Raw genomic sequence first — 20,272 nt, forward strand, 5'->3', positions numbered from 1 at the left:
ACCTGGTATAAATGATATTCTTCACATTTTATGAAACATTGGTGTTTTAAGTTTGACAAATCACTGTTTGGGTATTACTCTACCCAAGACTGCACTTTCCATGGTATAAATGGGATGAGTATTTCAATTCAACCAGGGAGACTATAACTCCACAAGACTTATGAAATGTGCACAGCTAATACTGTTAAATAAATGAAACATTTAAAAAAAAATAAAAATATATATTTATATTTTTTTTCTATATCTCAATCACCAAGTGAGCCAGTATGAGGCTTGCACACACACCAGTAACCAGCTTTGGAGACTAGAGAAAGGGGGTGGGGGCACAAAAAAAACTAGTGTGAAAAGAAACAAGGGATATACACAGTTGGATATGGGGTTTGTGAAGAAGAAAAATAAAAACACAAAAACAGGCACTCATTTCCAGATATATTGATATGCATCCAACATTTCATAACATAATTAGGAGTCTGCATGAGACAATTAGGGAACAACTGCCAGTAAGTGCTTTTACTTCAATAAACTGAGCGACAGAAGCATTTTAAACAGCTTTCTTTAAATAAGTGACTAAATTAAACATCTAAAATTCAACAAAGAATTACAATGGCTTCTACGGATTACAGAAGACATGATGGATGGAAAAATCTTCATTTTTTGGCAGAACGGTATCTTTCTGTTACATTCTCCCAGTTGACTACATTCCAGATAGCTTTCATATAGTCTGGTCTCACATTTTTATACTGTAAGTAGTAAGCATGCTCCCAAACATCAATTCCAAGGAGGGGAATAAGACCTGAGAAACGAAACAAACAAACAAACAAACCACATGAAATCTAACGAAGATCACCAAAAAAAAAAAATACAGTCAAATTATACTTTAAATAAACCAAGGTCATTTCCTAAAATCCCCAAATTATTACAACATATTTTCTAACACAAAAAGTCAGAAACCTTAACAGGTGCATATTATCTGTAGCATTTAGCATATATCCTTGGAGGAGGTTCTAAAGAAGAGCCATTCTCTATGATCACGCACACACGGTTTGACCTATAATTAAACCAAATAAAACGTCTATCTTAATGTGAACCTGTCATGTCAGTTACAAGTTTTGAGATTTTACAATCTGGCTTAGTTCACTCTATATAATTAAGGATTTTTTGCCCCCCTTAAGGACACATGACATGTGTGACATGTCATGATTCCCTTTTATTCCAGAAGTTTGGTCCTTAAGGGGTTAAACCCTGTACCCTGCTAGAGACATCCATCTTGTTTTTAGTGCATTTTACTTTTGCGGTTAACCCTACCTGCACTTTTTCAAGCAACTTAACCTATCTGCCATCTCTCCATTGGCTGGTGCAGGAGCTACTGTAAAGAATCATTCGGTTTTAAATATTCTTTATTTTAGTTTTTGCCATGCAAAAAGAAGTACAAAATACATATAACATTAACGTACGAACATTTACTCATACATGATACATTCTGTCTGTGTGGAAAAGGGGGCTGAACAGTGAAGAGAAATTCCTATCTTTTCTTTATAGGACTCATCCAATTCTAAAGTGAATGTTTTTGTTTTTGTTTTTTAAATCCGGTTTTATTAAATGCCAACATTTTATCAAGACATTTCTCTCTTATTTTATTCCTGACCGAATAATTATTTCTCCAGCATACCCGCAATTCCATCTTTAATTGGAAAATTTGTTGTTTTGCCCATTGATCGTAACTAATTTCCATGGGTTGTTTCCATTCTCTCACTATGAGAATCTTCACAGGAATGTGTAACCAAACAATGTGATGTTGTTACACCCTGTTCCAAATTATTATGCAAATTATATTTTTCTCATTTACCTAAATAATTGATGTAAATAACAGTCAGCATAATTATCATGTTATCAACTATTCAGAGTACAATTCAAATTTTATTGAACAAACCTCCTAATGATAACAGTATTTTTTTTTTAAACAAAAAACTTACAAACTGTTCCAAATTATTACGTACAGTAAATTTCAAAACCCTTTAGAGGTTGTAAAGAACTGAAAATTGTCATTTGTTGTGTTTGCAGCATATTTACTGAACTCAAAAGCTATTTCAATCAAACTTATAACAACATTTTAACTTTTTAAACATTTTAACATAGGACCCCTTATTTGAAAGCAGCTTCACAAGTCTTGCATCCATTGAACTTGTGAGTTTTTGGACAGTTTCTGCTTGACTTTGTTTGCAAGATGTCAGAATAGCCTCCCAGAGCTGCTGTTTGGATGTAAACTGCCTCCCACCCTCATAGATCTTTTGCTTAAGGATGCTCCAAAGGTTCTCAATAGGATTGATGTCAGGGGAGGATGGAGGCCACACCATGACTTTCTCTCCTTTTATCCCCATAGAGCCATTAATGCAGAGGTATTCTTTGCAGCATGAGATGGTGCATTGTCATGCATGAAGATTATTTTATGACGGAACGCATAGTTCTTCCTTCTGTACCAGAAAGAAAGTGGTCAGTCAGAAACTCCACATACTTTGCATAGGTCATCTTTATACCTTTGGGGACCCTAAGGGGCAGACCAGCTCTCTTCCCATGATTCCGGCCCAAAACAAGACTCCACCACCGCCTTGCTAACGTCGCAGCCTTGTTGGAACAGGGTGGCCGTCCACCAACCATCCACATCTGGACCATCCAGGGTTGCACGGCACTCATCAGTGAACAGGATTATTTGAAAATTACCGGGGAACTTCTCAGTCCTGGTCCTGCTTTCTACCTCTGAGCCACAGCAGCTTTATACAGCGACTACTGATTCTGGTCCTGTTCATCCTGGCATGTCTACTACTCTGGGGGCTGCACCTTGACTTGGCTGTGTTTCACCTGACCCTGATCAGTCATCAGCAGGGTATTTAAACTCAGCCTCGCCCTGTGCTCAGCGTCAAGTCTTTGATCCTGTTTCATACCAGTGTTCCTGTTTCATCTGCTTCGTATTATTGACCCCGGCTTCTGACTATGTTTACTCTGATCTCTGGCATCCTTTGACCTCGGCTATCCCTCGACAATCCTGCTGGTTCCGTCCTTGCCTGTACTGCGTATTGGTACATCCTGCACAGCCCCCGTGCACAGACCCACAGGCCGGGTGAATTCTTACCTTGGTCACCTTGGAAGGGTGAGCAACATATCTGCGCTACAGACTCCCAACTCAGGTAAAACCCTGACAAAAGACGACCAATATGGAGTCCGCAGAGATGTGCTCACCCTCGTCCCAGCAGGTGTCCAGCCTGGCCCAGACTGTTTCGGAGCTGCAGCAAGAAATTTTTTTTCTTAAAGGCGCAGTACATCCAGCCCCAGAACCAGCTTATCCTGAACCGTTTGTCATCATGCCCGACCGGTTTGATGGTAGCCGCACGTCCTTTCAGTCCTTCAAGATGGATTGTGAGGTGTTGTTTTCTTTAAAGCCTCGAACATATGCCACAGAATTCATCAGGGTCAGAGCGACTATCAACCTGTTGTCTGGACGCATCAAAGTTTGGGCTCACCAAATGTTGCAGGCGAAGAGTCCTGGACGCATCACCATGGCAGACAGACGGCCAGACGTGGTCGCTCCTGGAGTTCCCAACAGGGGACTTGAACCGGGGAACTTCTCAGTCTTGGTCCTGCTTTCTACCTCTGAGCCACAGCAGCTTTATACAGCGACTACTGATTCCGGTCCTGTTCATCCTGGTATGTCTACTACTGTCTACTACTGTCTACTACTGTCTACTACTGTCTACTACTGTCTACTACTGTCTACTACTGTCTACTACTGCACTGGGGGCTGCACCTTGACTTGACTATTTGTCAGCTGGTCATGGTTGATTCGTGGTCTCTTCCCTCTCGACACAAAATTTCTAGCCAGCTGTCTGGTAAATGTTGAACTTTGACTTTCCAAGTTGATTTACATAAATTCTTGCAAATTAAACATGAATTTCTCCTATGCTCCATTAAAGATTTATCTGATAGCGAATTGTCTCCACCTTGTGATACTCCTTTGCCTTGTTTGGTGTCTTTTATATCTTTTTTTTCTTGGAATCTTTGCAGTAGCCATTTTATTTCACTACTTAGTTTAGCGGCTCTTTTTTATTTTAAATCTTGAGATTCTGTTTCTTTCCCCTTTTATCTTTCCTCTCCCTTTTTTCCTTTCTTTGCCCACCTTCAGCTTCTAGGCATGTGTTTGTTCTATTATGTGCTGTTGCCTGGGTCCCTTCTCCCCTCTTGAATGTGTGTTTTAAATAGATTGGACTAAAGGGAAGCAGGAGAACAGAACAGTGGAGAGTGATTCTGCTAACAGACATGCTCAGCACAACCTATTCACCTCTCATGCCAATGGCACAATATAAATTGACTGACATTAGGGAGATTTATTAAAAAAAAAAAAAATTTTTGTTTACATGTGGGATTTTAGAGATATTTATACATTTGCTAGCATAGCACATAATATAGAAGCAATTTGATTCTTAAATGGATAGAGATAGAGACAGAGATAGAGACATATGCACAGTTGTGCTTAAAGGATCACTATAGTGTTAGGAAAACAAACCCGTTTTCCTGACACTGTCCTCCTTGGGGGACCCTCATCCTCAGGGTCCCCCTCCTGTGGCGATGAAGGGGTTAAAACCCCTTCAGCAGCTTACCTTTATCCAGCGCCGGGCTCCCTTTAGGCTGGTGACCTCTCCTCCCCCGCCGACGTCAGCTCCCAAGTGGAGCGGAATGCGCGGCAAGTGCAGTGCGCCCATTCAAACTGTCTATAGGAAAGCATTTCTCAATGCTTTCCTATGGACGTTCTGTACGCTGGATGCAAATTTCGCATCCAGCGTTGCAGAAGTGCCTCTAGCGGAAGACAGCCACTAGAGGTTGGATTAACCCTGCTATGTAAGCATAGCAGTTTCTCTGAAACTGCTATGTTTACATGTGATGGGTTAAAACCTGAGGGACATTGCACCCAGACCACTTCATTGAGCTGAAGTGGTCTGGGTGACTAGTGTCCCTTTAAATGTTTGCATACCCTTGGAGAATTGGTAATATCATGTACCATTTTTAAAAGATTCCAAGAAAACAAGAGTGATCAGGCAAAACACATTACTTTTATTTCTTATGGGATTTATATTCAACTGTAGGTTATAACAGATTGGCACAATCATAAAACAAAACAAAGAAAAAAAAAAAAAAGACCCCTGTTCAAAAGTCTGCATACCCTTAGTTCTTAATACTGTGTATTGCCCCCTTTAGCATCGATGACAGCATGCAGTCTTTTGTAAAGGTCGTCTATGAGACCCCTAATTCTTGCAGGTGGCATAGCTGCCGATTCATCTTGGCAAAATGCCTCCAGGTCATGCAAAGTCTTTGGTCATCTTGCATGAACCACACCCATTGAGATCTCCCCAGAGTGGCTCGATGATATTAAGGTCAGGAGACTGTGACAGCCACTCCAGAACCTTCACATTTTTCTGCTGTAACCACTTAAGGTACTGTAACTTGGCCTTGTGCTTAGAGTCATTGTCATGCTGGAAAGTCCAAGAGCGTCCCATGTGTAACCTTCATGTAGAAGAATGCAAATTGCCTGCCAGTATTTTCTGATAACATGTTGCATTCACGCTGCCATCAATTTTCACAAGATTCCCCGTGCCTTTAGAGCTCACACACCCCCAAAACATCACTGAGCCACCACCATGCTTCACAGTGGGGATGGTATTCTTTTCACTTTATGCCTTGTTAACCTTTCTCCAAACATAGTGCGTATGGTTGTGACCATAAAGCTCTATTTAGTCTCATCACTCCAAATTACAGTGTGCCAAAAGCTGTGAGGTGTGTCAAGGTGTTGTTAGGCATATTTTAACCGGGATTTTTTGTGGCATTGGTGCAGTAAAGACTTCTTTCTGGCAACTCTATAATGCAGCTCATTTTTGTTCAGGTATCGTCGTATTGTGTTCCTTGAAACAACCACGCCATCTTTCTCCAGAGCAGCCTGTATTTGTCCTGAGGTTACCTGTGCGTTTTTCTTTGTATCCCAAACAATTCTTCTGGCAGTTGTGCCTGAATTCTTTCTTGGTCTACCTGACCTTCCTTGGCTTGAGATTCCCGAATTTTCCACTTCTTAATAAGTGATTGAACAGTACTGACTGGCATTTTCAAGGCTTTGGATATCTTTTTATATCCTTTTCCATCTTTATAAAGTTCCATTACCCTATTACACAGGTTTTCTGACAGTTCTTTTCTGCTCCCCATGGCTCAGTATCTTGCCTGCTCAGTGCAGCCACATGAGAGCTAACAAGCTCATTGACTATTTATACACAGACAGTAATTGCAATTTTAAAAGCCACAGGTGTGGGAAATTAACCTTTGCCATTTTAACCTGTTTGTGACACCTTGTGTGTCTGTAACAAGACCAAACATTCAAGGGTATGTAAACTTTCCTGTCCTATTGTGTTTTATACCCCACCTCCTATAGACTAAGCTTGTTGAGCAGGGTCCTCTTCAACCTATTGTTCCTGTAAGTTTTCTTGTAATTGTCCTATTTATAGTTAAATCCCCGCTCTTATAATATTGAGCACAACTATAAAATAAAAATTACCTGTGGCACTGGAAGGGTTTTAAAACCCCCCAAAAACCCTGTCACTTACTTGATTCCATCGGCTCTGGGTCAGGCTCTGCCTCCGCTCCTCTTCCGCCACTAGAGGTGGCATTAGCCCTGCAAGGTAATTATTGCAGTTCATCAATAACTGCAACAATTACAATTGCAGGGTTTAGGGGACTGGGACAGTGCACCCAGACCACTTCATTGAGCTTAAGTGGTCTGGGTTCCTATAGTGTCCCTTTAAGGAACACTCTAAGCACCAGACCACTGCAGAGTGCTGTAGATGTTATGAAGCTGGGGTGGATTGGAACCATCCCTGGGTTAGCACTTAAACATTTTATGATTGTTTTGACAACTTAAGAGGCATTCAATGAAGCCAAGTTATTATGTCCTTTGAAGATTTTGCAGCAAGCTAGGTCTAAGCTTCCAGCAAGTGCCTGGGTTTCACAGGAGGCTGCAGCCACCACCCAGCAATCCCCAAGTAAGTTGTGAAACTATTGGGAGCATGATTCTACTCCAAAGAATTCATTATTCCGGATTCACTTTGTTCAGATGCTTCTCACTGAGTCATTGAGCACACACTGCGCATGCACTGCAAATGGTCAGTACCATTTCTCAAAAACAAAAATCTGCAAGGTTGGTATTTAGGTCCTTTAACCACTTAACCTCCCTGGCGGTATTCCCGAGCGTGACTCGGGGTTAATTTTCACTGCCAGAAGCGGTAACCCCGAGTCACGCTCGGCGTAGATAAGATTTACTTACCTCCGCCGCGATCCGCTTCGGGAGGACTGCCTCACAGCCCAGGCAGCCCTCCCACGGCAAATCAGGCCCCCGAGGGCCATGTGATCACTCTCAAAGAGCGATCACATGGCCCTCTATAGCTGGCTGTGGATCTGCCAGCAGGGGGACTGTTTGAAATATCAGACAGTCCCCCTGCTGGTGGGAAGTATAAAAAAAAACAAAAAAGACAAGTGTAAAAATAAATTAAATATATTTTATTAATTAAAATAATAAATAAATAAAATAATAAAATAAATAAATAAAATATTGAAACAAAATTTAATATAAATTATATATGCATATGTAATTTGCTTCTAACTGTATTTTGTTAATATATATATATATATATATATATATAGGTAACAAAATACACTTAGAATGACATTCTATATATATCTATATATATATATATATATATATTTATAAAATACAAATAAGCGCAAATATATATATATATATATATATAGATAAATACATATAATTACATAAAAGATTACATTAGTATACACGTAGAATTTAAATACCTATAAATGCATATATATTAAAATTCTACATGTATATTTAAATAATCTTTTAACGTAATTATGTGATTTGATTAATTAAAATTTGATTGACATGCCTGACATGGGGGCGGAACTGGGCGGGTAATTCAAATGCAAAAAAATGGTACCGCTTTTGGTACAAAATTCCTGACATAATCATACCGCCAGGGAGGTTAAGGACACATGACATGTGTGTCACTGTCATGATTCCGTTTTATTCCAGAAGTTTGGTCCTTAAGGGGTTAATCACTCTAATAAGTGATTTTGGTGCTTACACTGTTCCTCTATTTAAAATAATAGAACCCTAATGGCAATAAGCAAAGACAACACAAGAGGGCAGTCAATACCAAGAAAAGAGCAGAGGAAAAACAAAAGTGGTTTATTAAAAAAAGATGAATCAAAAGGAAAATTAAAATGAAGTCTAAAAAACAAAAAATTACATAAAATGACATTTTTACCTCTCACCGGTAACCTCTATAGTGGAATTGAATGCCCCTATTTTGGTTCTAAGTCTTTTTTGCCGTAGGAAAAAACATGACAGCTAGTCTGCAACACATTTTACCTGTTGTTCCTTGTAGAGGATCCTGATTAGCACAGGCAGCCAATTGGAGACGACTGGTGTCTTTGTTGAAACCTAGCCAGCCCCATCCTGATCCTTGCACTCCAACAGATAAGGCAGACAGTTTTTCCTTAAATTTCTCAAATGAACCAAAATCACGCTTTATGGCTTCCAGCAGCTCACCTGACCAAATAAATGTGATATAAGCAGGCATGGAACTTTAAAGCCACATTATTTTACGAATAAGTATACGTTTGGCAATTACCAACAAATGTACAAAATATGATAAAGAAAATAAAATGGATGATGAAAAATTGCATAAAAACTAAGAGAAAACTTCTCATTTTCTTTTATTTTTATATACGAATCATCATAAAAATAAAAAAATATGTTATTTATTTTTATATACTAACCTTGAGGTTCTCCACCCCCATTGGGTGAAAGATTTGTCCAGAAAATTGTGTGATTTATATGCCCACCACCATTAAACTTAAGTGCCGGTTGAAGAGAGACCTGGGCAGTCACATCCTCTGAAAAATAAAAGCAGTACAATTAGGCATGACACGTTATGCAAACACTTTAATTCTTTTACAAAGCTACTTAGATTGTAAAAGAGAAATAAAGGTAGCAGGAAATTCTAAACTGACTCCACTTTCATATATTTGGAGTGTCCTTTTAACGGAATACTTCAAGAAGCATAAAAACTACTAAGTGCTATAGCAGTTATGGTACCAAGACTGACCTGACATCCACCCCCTATGTAAGTAGTCAAACCGTCTCAGCCTATGATCTAAGCCCAGCACTGCCGAGCATCGCTCAGAGAAGAGTTTCTAGCTGCAGGGAGAAGTAGAGAGTGGCTGCTGTAGTTGTGGTGCTTGGATTTTTTTTTTTTTTATGAGAAAAATGCTTCTTCACAAAGGAAATTTTTTTTTTTTAATAAAATACACCTACACACACACACCACAACCCACTTTAACCCCTTAAGGACACATGACATGTGTGACATGTCATGATTCCCTTTTATTCCAGAAGTTTGGTCCTTAAGGGGTTAATGATAAAAAATTGGGCGCCACATCCATATTGTAAAATACTGTAGGCCAAGTTAGGAATACATAAAAATGCCTATAGTAATAATCATGAACCAGTAAGGGGTATATTCACTAAACTCTGAATGAAATTTAAATGCAAAATACCATGTACATCAAATCCTGCTCATGCACATTCCAGCTATAGGAGTCATTACCATTTCCCATTTTATTGAAGTTTTATGTTATTGGTCAATATACCTTTAGCCAGAGCCTCTGCATATTTTTCTTCTGCAATATTTAGGTTGTTTACGTAAGCAGCATGATGTTTACTATGGTGGAGCTGCATTATCTCAGCATTAATATGTGGTTGTAATGCTCCATAATCATAAGGCAAGTCAGGCAAAGTATGCTTCTGTCTTGAAAGAAGGCATCCCAAGGCTGGAACAAGTTTAAAGCTGGACCTGCACATGTATGAGAAATAGAACATGCTTCATCATCGACATTAAACATAATGATATTTATCAATGCTAAAACTTTAATCAGCAACAGAATGGACGTTCAACAGATTCAGTGGAAATCCAAATACAGGACCAAAAACAGCCAGTAGATAAAATGGATAGTTAGATAAATTAGGGTCCCCATATCGATGATCTCTGCAAAAGCATGTACTGGCTGGGGTGCTGAGACTGCGCATTTAAATATGCAAAAAAAAAAAACAGGTTAATCTGTAAGTGTTTGAATTTGTGGAATTATTGATATGAAGCCAGACATCAAATATAAGCTGACTTGCCTATAGTAAATATGACAATCACAAATCCAGTTGAAATTATTTTAACAAAATGGTGTGAATCCAAAACACATTTGTCCTTTAGTGAATAAACATAAGAATCTACTCAAGACATTTAAAAGAATATGCGAACCTCATTTAGTTTATATATGTGGGCAAATGTGATAGCATGGCAGGCTGGAATTTTTCTATACCACTACCATTCACTAAACCGCAATATGCGAACTATAACATTTATTAAAAGTGGATCTGTCACTTTGTAGGATCTGTGTATATTGCAAAGTCCCCAATGGTAACAACACTACCTGGGGAACAGTGGCCTGGCTCTGCAGTGGAGGTGTATTATATGCTGCCATCTTCGATCGCCGGCTCCTGGTGCTTCATCAGCCAGGAGCCCACATCAGTGTTGTACACTCACACATGCACAGAGTACAACAATGTGGTGTATGGAGGGTTATTATTAGCATTTACATAGTGCCAACATATTCTGCAGCGCTGCACAGTTAGAGTAGGGATATTAGACAAGAAATTGACTAGAAATTTCGAGAGAAAAAAGGTAAAAACCGCCATTCACACACAACCTTACAATCTAGGATCTTGTGAGACCGCAGGAGCCTCCATAGACATTGACAATGCATTATTCCCACTTTTAATGACAGCTGGGGGAAGTGACTACATTTGATGGCAGTAGCTCTGCCGTTTGTCAAGTTAAGAATTTCGCTGAAATGCTAAGTTTCATAAAGGTTTTATTTTTATGAAATGCTCAAGTTTTTGAGGGTGACACTTTAACCCCTTCATGACATTAGGATGTTCCATGCCATCCTCCATAGAGTGGGCTTTAACACAATTCCGATAGGACGGCATGGAACATACCAGCAGTTTGGTTTGAGCTGGGTTAAATCCCAGCTCACATCATGGAGCCCCAGGTACCAATTGATACTGGAGGCCTTTGTAATGGCCCCAGACTGACAGATGGGCTTTATGTAGTGCTCAAAGTGAACGCTGTATACAGCCCCTTAAAGTGAACCTGTCATCACAAGTTTGCGGTATTCTAACCATCTGGCTTGACTCATGTTATACAATTAAAGGGACACTATAGTGTCAGGAATACAAACATGTATTCCTTACACTACAGTGCTGAAGTGGCTCTTTAAGTGACCACCCCCCTATCTGTGCAGTAAAAAGCTGTGGCTCAGCAAATCCAATGTATTCCCATAGGAAAGCATTGGGAGGCTATTGTGCATAGAGATGCATTGAATCAGCACAGACTTGCTTTCCATAACAGGTTAAAAGCCCCAGTCTTTATGTTGGCTTTGTGTAAATAAAATGGATATGTTCTCTATCTACATTTTAAAACTGCCTGTCTAATGTTGCTGCAATAAATACATTTTCGCTGTTTCTCTCCTCTGGGTTCGGGTGGTGTGGTATAGGGTTGGTTACCTACCATAAATTCATAGAGATCCTGTACATAGAAGACATTTAGAAGTCAGAACAGATACGTGAATCTATTTTGATCTCTTTATTAAGCTGCACTGAAAGTGTAAATTATTACCATATATACTCGAGTATAAGCCGACCCGAATATAAGCCGAGGCCGCTAATTTTACCACAAAAAACTGGGAAAACTTATTGACTCGAGTATAAGACTAGGGTGGGAAATGCAGCAGCTACTGGTAAATTTCTAAATAAAATTAGATCCTAAAAAAATTATATTAACTGAATATTTATTTACAGTGTATATATAATGAATGCAGTGTGTGCCCATGAGGGCAGTGTGAGTGTGTGCCCATGAGGGCAGTGTGAGTGTGTGCCCATGAGGGCAGTGTGAGTGTGTGCCCATGAGGGCAGTGTGAGTGTGTGCCCATGAGGGCAGTGTGAGTGTGTGCCCATGAGGGCAGTGTGAGTGTGTGCCCATGAGGGCAGTGTGAGTGTGTGCCTGAGGGCAGTGTGAGTGTGTGCCTGAGGGCAGTGTGAGTGTGTGCATGAGTTGCAGAGCCTCGGTGGGGGGGTGGGCATTTTTATTATTTTTTATTATTATTTTATTATTTAAAAAAAAATATTATTTTATTTTATTATTATTTATATTTTTTTTCGTCCCCCCTCCCTGCTTGATACATGGCAGGGAGGTGGGCTCTCACTCCCTGGTGGTCCAGTGGTATTGGCAGTTCAGTGGAGGGGACTTACACTGGGAGCTGACAGGGGAGCTGACCAGACCGGCGCGGAGGAGAAGGGAGCTGACAGGAGCTGCAGGAGAGGTAAGTAAACGCTTCCTGCCAGCCCCCCTCCTGCACAGCCCCTTGTCTGTATTATGGCAATGTAAATTGCCATAATACAGACATTGACTCGAGTATAAGTCGAGTTGGGGTTTTTCAGCACAAAAAATGTGCCGAAAAACTCGACTTATACTCGAGTATATACGGTATATGCCAAAATGTAAAAGAAAACAAAAAAAAACTAAACTTTTTTTCATCCACTTTTTAACAATTTATTTAGCCTCAAAGGGACACTATAGTCACCAGAACAACTACAGCTTAAAGTAGCACGATAGGGTCAGGAACACAAACATGTATCCTGATCCTATAGGGTTAAAACCACCATCGAGCCACCCTGGTCCCCTCATGCCTCCCTAAAAAGCTGCTGGCTTTGTCACGGTTTCCTTTAGACCTGCCCCACTGCCTGCTGACACCATCAAAAGTGGTGGCCTGATCCAATCACAATGCTTCCCCATAGGATTGGTTAAGACTGACAAAGAGGCAGATCAGGGGCAGAGCCAGCACAATTCAAACACAGCCCTGGCCAATCAGCATCTCCTCATAGAGATGAATTGAATCAATAAATCTCTATGAGGAAAGTTCAGTGTCTGCATGCAGAGGGAGGAGGATACTGAATGTTTGGATGCATTTTGGGCAGCTATGACCCAGGAAGGATCTCTAACAGCCATCTAAGGAGTGGCCAGTGAAGTTATCACTAGGCTGTAATGTAAACACTGCATTTTCTCTGAAAAGACAGTGTTTACAGCAAAAAGCCTGAAGGTAATGATTCTACTCACCAGAACAAATTCAATAAGCTGTAGGTGTGTGTGTGTGTGTGTGTGTGTGTGTAAAAAGTAAAAAACGAAATTGAACGCTAACTTTGGCCAGTGTTTGTGACTAAGTGGCTACTAAAAAAGACTGGACATACCCCATTTGCAATACCTTGGGTTGTCTTCTTTTGCAAATGGTATGCCATCATGGAGGTAATTCTCATTCGTGGGCTACCATACGCTCTCAAAGGCAAGGTAACCAACCTGGCAATGTTCAATGTAAAAATATTTGACCCATATATATGAAAATGTAACTTTCAAAAACGCTATAAAACCTGTACTGGGGGGGGGGGGGTACTGTTATATTCTGGAGACTTTGCTGACCACAAATATTAGGGTTTCAAAACAGGAAAATGTATCACAACAATATCATCAGTAAAAGTGCTGTTTGTGTATTAAAAATGCAAAAAAAGTCACTTTCACTGACAATAACATCGCTGTGATATGTTTTACTTTTTTTAATCACTAATATTTGTGTTCAGCGAAGTCTCCCGAGTAAAACAGTACCCCCCATTTACATGTTTTAGGGTGTCATAAAAAAAGTAAAACACAGTGCTAGCAAATTAAATTCTCTGGACTTTCGGCCTGGGTTGTCAGGCAGGTCCCTCAAATTGCAAATCAATAAAATGAATTAGGTAAAAATATTACATAAATACGCACGTAGAATTTAAATAAATATATATAGTTTGACATGTTAACGCAGAGTAGGCACCTGCTCTCCCAACATTGCAGGTGCCTACTCTGCTAAAATTTACCCGGCCGGGTGAAGAGGAATGAGGATGTAGCGAGGGAGCTCATCCTTCCTGTTCCTCATTTCTTGCGCACACCCTCTGTAGTGATGCCGGAATATGACGTCATTCCGGCTCAGCATCACTAAACTTCACGTGTGAGGAGCAGGAAGGGAGACCCCAGGGAGAGGCCCCACACCAGCCCGCTTCTTTTTTGAAGACTTTACTGGTGGATCCACCTCCACTGTGGATGGTCGGAGCATTTACACGGCATCAGTGTGCAGGGTTCTTGGTTTATTTTGTCAGTGAGTGTGTGTTAGTAATGCAATGGCCGCGGCTGGATAGTGGAGGACTTGGAGGTGCACAGAGGCACGCAATGCCACGTCACATTCAGTCGTGACGTCAACATGCTCCACCTTCACCGGGTTTCAAGGAGTAACGGGAGGATCCACTTTGGTATAGGGTGCGTACGGCTCATTGGGTGCATACCAGAGGATGGACTCCGAAGTCGTATACTGGCAGTGGCAATGTGAGTGGAGTTTGCATGTTGGCTAAAATTGTTTTTTAACCCATTATTACGGTGGGCGTTCTTGCCACCCACGTGGCCGGCGCCATTAACCCGCTGCAGATCGTGGTCGGGGGGGCATGCCTGGCCCCCCAGGCAGCCCCCCTGTGCCCAGTGACCGCGGTCTAAAGTGACAGGCTGTCACTGCGATCAGTTTTTACTATGTGACACGTGGCAGGTGCAATTCTCCCCTTGCAGATTGTCAGGATATTTATATCGGCAGACATTTTGTGCTATGATAGAAATTAAAAGTGTATATTGCCTGAGTCACTCAGAACAGAGTGGACTCCATTTTGGATTTCAGGCTAACAAAGATCCATCAAATTTTTTCTTGCATTCTGTAACTAACCACTAGCCTGAGCTAAGGAATGCATTATATAAACACAGTGGTGTATCTTGGTTTTGTGCTGCCCTAGGCAGGACAAAACTCAGGCGCCCCTCTCCCCCCCCCCCCACGACACCCCCACCCCCACGACACCCCCACCCAACCCTTCCACCCCCTCCCCCGTCCCGCCTTCTAAATACACACACACACAAATTCACTGACAGATACGCATACACTAGCTAACACACACACACACAAACAGTCAGACACACACACTCTCTGTCAGACACAGACACTCATATATATAATATATACTATATAATATAATAATATATATATAATATAATAATATATATATAATATAATAATATATATAATATAATATAATAATAATAATATAAAATATATAATTAATTTAACCTACCCCCCAGCCTCCTTACCTTTGGGAATGCTGGCGGGAGGTCTCTTTCTCCCTGGTGGTCCAGTGGCTGCCGGGCGTGCAGGCTGCTGTGCGCTGGCGGGTAGGCGGCTGGCGAGGGAGCTCTTCCTCTGAGCGCTCTGCTCAGCTCCCTTGCGCGCCGCAGAGTGAGGCTGGGAGCCGGAAGATTACGTCATATTCCGGCTCCCAGCCTCACTCTGCGACGTGCGAGGGAGCTGAGCAGAGCGCTCAGAGGAAGAGCTCCCTCGCCAGCCGCCCGCCCGCCCAGCCCATCAGCCCGACCGGCAGCCCAGTTAGCCGCAAGGCTAACAAGGCATTTGCCCTGGGCATTTGGGGGCGGCGTTTTTTGCCGCCCCCTGGAAAATGCCGCCCAAGGCAAATGCCTTGTTTGCCTTGCGGCTAAAACGCCCCTGTATAAACAAGCCAAGTGATAAGCAATGAAGCAGGGGGATGGAATGCTCTGTTTAAAATGTTAATGGAATAGAAATAATTTTAAACGCAGACACTAGTGACAGAAGACTAAATAATAAATGTTTACTTTCTAAATTATATAAGGTCCCATTGTAAGTAAGGGGAAAACACGTTATTTTAGCAAGACAACATATCTAAAGCACTGAAAAATTCTCCATGATAATATGTTAATACTGTTCCACTAGTGCTTGATTTGTTGTGTGAGTGCAAATTACGTACACTAAAACATAAGACAGGATTTGTACCCATAGCCTGTGTGTTCATTACATAACTGATGACTTTTCATAAATGCAGAAGACAGTTTAAAGCACTGTAACAGTTATGGTGCTTGGAATGTTCATTTAACTTTATTCTGCAATTCTTGAATACAACAGCTTCAAAAATCATTAAAAAAAAAAAAATAGAATGCATCTACTAGAAGATTGTTCCTGTTAATTATTGATTTATAATGGAAATTAATAATATGCTTCTTTTTTCAAAGAGAAGATATTGACCTAAAAACTAAAAACAGAAGGGCGTGTAGATAACAGTTTCACGTGTATCTGCCCTCTTTGGTAAAACAGCTAATCTCAAAAAAAAAAAATAATAATCAAAAGAAAATATACACAATATACGACATTCTAATACACTCTTAAATGATTCTGTTGGCAGAACATGGATAGTAAAGCATTTTGTGTCACGTAGTGTTTATACGGCAATATAGTTTGCAATGTCTGGTGTAAAGTTCGTGTGTTTATAAACTGATCCCGACTCACCTGCCGCACAGGCTGACTCTACAAAGCATGTCTGCAGCAAAGCAATGTAGCTACCGGAACACCTGTCAAGGTAGAGGAGAGCCCTATACTGCCTGTCACAAACACGGTGTTCGGAGTAAACGCGAGTGTCCTTGTCCTCTCTCCTCCTCCAAGTTCAGATCTAGTTCCGGGCCAGGCTGGCTGAGCTCCTCCTCTAGCAGTCTAATAGAAAGAATAATCACAACACGCTTTGCAATTAGAACGCTTGTTCAGGGTTTTGTCAAAGCTAGATATACATAAGGGAAACTAAAGAGACAAAAATAATATTTATTTAAAAATATATATATTTAAAGGGATTCTTCTAGTTTCAAACCATCTCAATAGTTATCTTAGGCTCTAAAAGAAGGCTAGCATTTGTATTGTCTCAAAAACATTTCTTAGAATAATAATACTATTATATATTAAATATTTCTGAATTTCTTAGCCTAAATTCATGAAGCAGAACATATTTTTTTAAAGGGGGAAACAAATATTTTGCCTAAAAAAAGTTGAGATGTACTTACTCCATTCTCCCTTGACGTTTCCCTATTCCTTTTCCCTGCTGGAAAACATGGGGCTTTGTCTCTTTTGAACTCTTACACATGATACAGAATATCAAATTTTAATTTACAGAAGGACAGGGACATTTATATTTTCCAAAATATTCTGGAACTGGAACTTAAAGGGACACTATAGTTACCCAGACCACTTCAGCTCAATGAAGTGGTCTGGGTGCCAGGTCCCCCAGGTTTTAACCATTCTGATGTAAACATAGCAGTTTCAGAGAAACTGCTATGTTTACATTGCAGGGTTAATCCAGCCTCTAGTGGCTGTCTTCCTGACAGCTGCTAGAGGCGCTTCTGCGACGCTGGATGCGAAAATCGCATTCAGCATGCAGAACGTCCATAGGAAAGGCTCTTGCCACGCATGCACATTCCGCTCCACTCGGGAGCTGACGTCGGCGGGGGAGGAGAGGTCACCAGCGCTGAGGGAGCTCAGCCTGGATAAAGGTAAGTGGCTGAAGGGGTTTTAACCCCTTCAGCCCAGCGGGAGGTGGACCCTGAGGGTGGGGGGGGGGGCATAAGGGTTATATAGTGTCAGGAAAACAAGTTTGTTTTCCTGACACTATAGTGATCCTTTAAAACAAACCATGACAACCCTTTGAGACCGGAGGGCGTACTATTATGCCCTATTTTAAGCGGCTCTAAACGCCGCCGGGCGTAATAGTACTGTGACAAAGTGCCCTTCGCCACTTGTGCCTGGAGAGGACTAATTGCTAGCCTCCTGCCTTCCGACTATGGGCCCTGTGCAATAAGGTTTACCCTGCAATAAGGTTTATTTGGGTATTTCTGCCGGGGTGTTTGGGACTTTCAGTATGTGAGTAGTGCTACCCCAGATAGCTATGCCATGGAGCCTATTCATGTAACGAAAGACTATGGAAAAGACTTTGGCTCCATGGCGATTGAATTGTATGTATGTGATCTGAGCGCCATTCAATAATAATGTGCACTCAGATCTAAGCTATCTGGGGATATGTTGCATGTATATGTTTTATGTAGTCATTGTAACATTGTGTAATATTATGTCTTTTTGTAACCATGTGGTTAACCCCTTCAGGACGGAGTCAATAGTACACGTTCTGATCAAAACAAAACGTAAACAAAAACTGGAATTTGCGCTATATGTCTGTTCAACCGTAATTCACCTCTTTCATATTAAATGCACCCACACTTATTATATATCATTTTGTTCAGGAGAAACAGGGCTTTCATTTCATATAAAATATTTATATATGAAACAATTTATTATGAATAAAATTAAAAAAAATATATTTTTTGAATTTGTAGTTCTGCCTCACATTTTAGCTGTAAATGTCATAATACTGTTAGGTTTTACTGCAACAAAATGCACATATTTGTAATCAGCGATGTCTCACGAGTACAACAGTACCCCCATTAACAGGTTTTATGGTGTTTTGGAAAGTTACAGGGTCAAATATAGAACGTTCCATTTTCAAATTGAAATTTGCCAGATTAGTAATGTTACCTTTGAGACGGTGTGGTAGCTCAGGAATGAGAATTACCCCCATAATGGCATACCATTTGAAAAAGTAGACAACCCAAGGTATTGAACGTGGGGTATGTTTAGTCTTTTTTAGTAGCCACTTAGTCACAAACACTGGCCAAAGTTAGCGTTCATATTTGTTTTTGTGTGAAAAAAGCAAAAAACTAATATTTGGCCAGTGTTTGTGACTAAGTGGCTACTAAAAATGACTGGACATACCCCATTTGCAATACCTTGGGTTGTCTACTTTTGCAAATGGTATGCCATCATGGGGGTAATTCTTATTCCTGGGCTACCATACGGTCTCAAAGGCAACATAACTAAACTGGCAAATTTCAATGTCAAAAAAATGAAATGCAAGCCTTATATGTGACTCTCTAACTTTCCAAAACACCATAAAACCTGTACATGAGGGGTACTGTTATTCTCGGGAGATTTCACTAAACACAAATATTAGTGTTTTAAAACAGTAAAACATATTACACCAATAATATAGTCCATAAAAGTGCCGTTTGTTTGTAAAAAATGCAAAAAACATCACTTTTACTTAAAATATCATCGTTGTAATACAATTTACCAGTTTTAAACACTAATATTTGAGTTCAGCGAAGTCTCCAGAGTAAAACAGTACCCCCTATATACAGGTTTTATTGTGTCTTGGAGAGTTACAGGGTCAAATATAGTGCTTGCGAATTAAATTCTCTGCACTTTCTCCCTGTGTTGTCAGGCATGTCAATCAATTTTTTTTTTTTTTACAATCTGTGTGTTTATTTAGATTATATCAAGACATTATATCATAACAAACATGTAAGCAGTTATAAGGGATAATGAGTAAACATACAGAGGGGGAGTAGTACAAGGACATAGGTGAAAAAAGCGTGTTGAGTGTTCTCCTCAACATCGAGGGAGCAGGAGTCTCAACCAGGGAATTTCAGCCCCGTCATATAAAGGGGAGGCTCAGCTTAGACTCCAAGAACCAGGTGGGATGTATAGGACCCTTTTCAGCTTAGGGGGTCGTGCTTAGACCACGGAGAATGCCTGATAGGTCCTATAGGCCACCAAACTCGGCTTTATTACATAAATTCTAACTTAAGCCCAGGTGTATGTTAACTTGGTTGTCTAATCGCTTAGGTCAATGTTGGGACTGTCACCCTACTGAAACCCTTATTGGAGATAAACTGAACAGGCGCAACTGCGCAACTATATTGTCCCTAGCCGGTCTCTGTCTGTCCCCCTATGAGGAGGGGGGGGGGGGGAGAGAAACAGGTCGGGAGTGAGTCTGAGTGGTCAAGGGTCCCTAGTCAGGACTTGTCCACGTCAATTAGGTGCCCGGCGGTGTGGGTAGGCACCTCGATCCATACAACTCAAGTGAGGGCGGGTAAATTCGTTGTCTAAACCAAGTATGTTACGTCCATAACCGTAGCTCGGTCTGTGGGCCATACAGCGGGGGGACTGTTGCATGGGCAAGGTAGTATAGGGCAGATGGGGAGGGACTACAGGGGGGGGAGAGAGAGGGTCGGCAGCAGCAGGGAGGAGGCCA

The 20,272-nt window shown here is 40.9% G+C and overlaps 1 protein-coding gene across 1 annotated transcript; it reads right to left on the minus strand.

Moving 5' to 3' along the window:
* Positions 1-417: 417 nt before the first annotated feature.
* On the minus strand, positions 418-16,826 carry SOD2 (superoxide dismutase 2). The gene is made up of 5 exons (XM_063443218.1): positions 16,651-16,826; positions 9,757-9,959; positions 8,884-9,000; positions 8,474-8,653; positions 418-793 (listed from the first exon to the last, which is right to left on the minus strand). Exons 1-5 carry the CDS (start codon positions 16,677-16,679, stop codon positions 648-650), a joined length of 675 nt encoding a protein of 224 aa, XP_063299288.1. The 5' UTR covers positions 16,680-16,826; the 3' UTR covers positions 418-647.
* Between the last annotated feature and the right edge of the window lie 3,446 nt (positions 16,827-20,272).

This window comes from Pelobates fuscus, chromosome 2, assembly GCF_036172605.1.
Source record: "Pelobates fuscus isolate aPelFus1 chromosome 2, aPelFus1.pri, whole genome shotgun sequence".
NCBI lineage: Eukaryota > Metazoa > Chordata > Amphibia > Anura > Pelobatidae > Pelobates > Pelobates fuscus.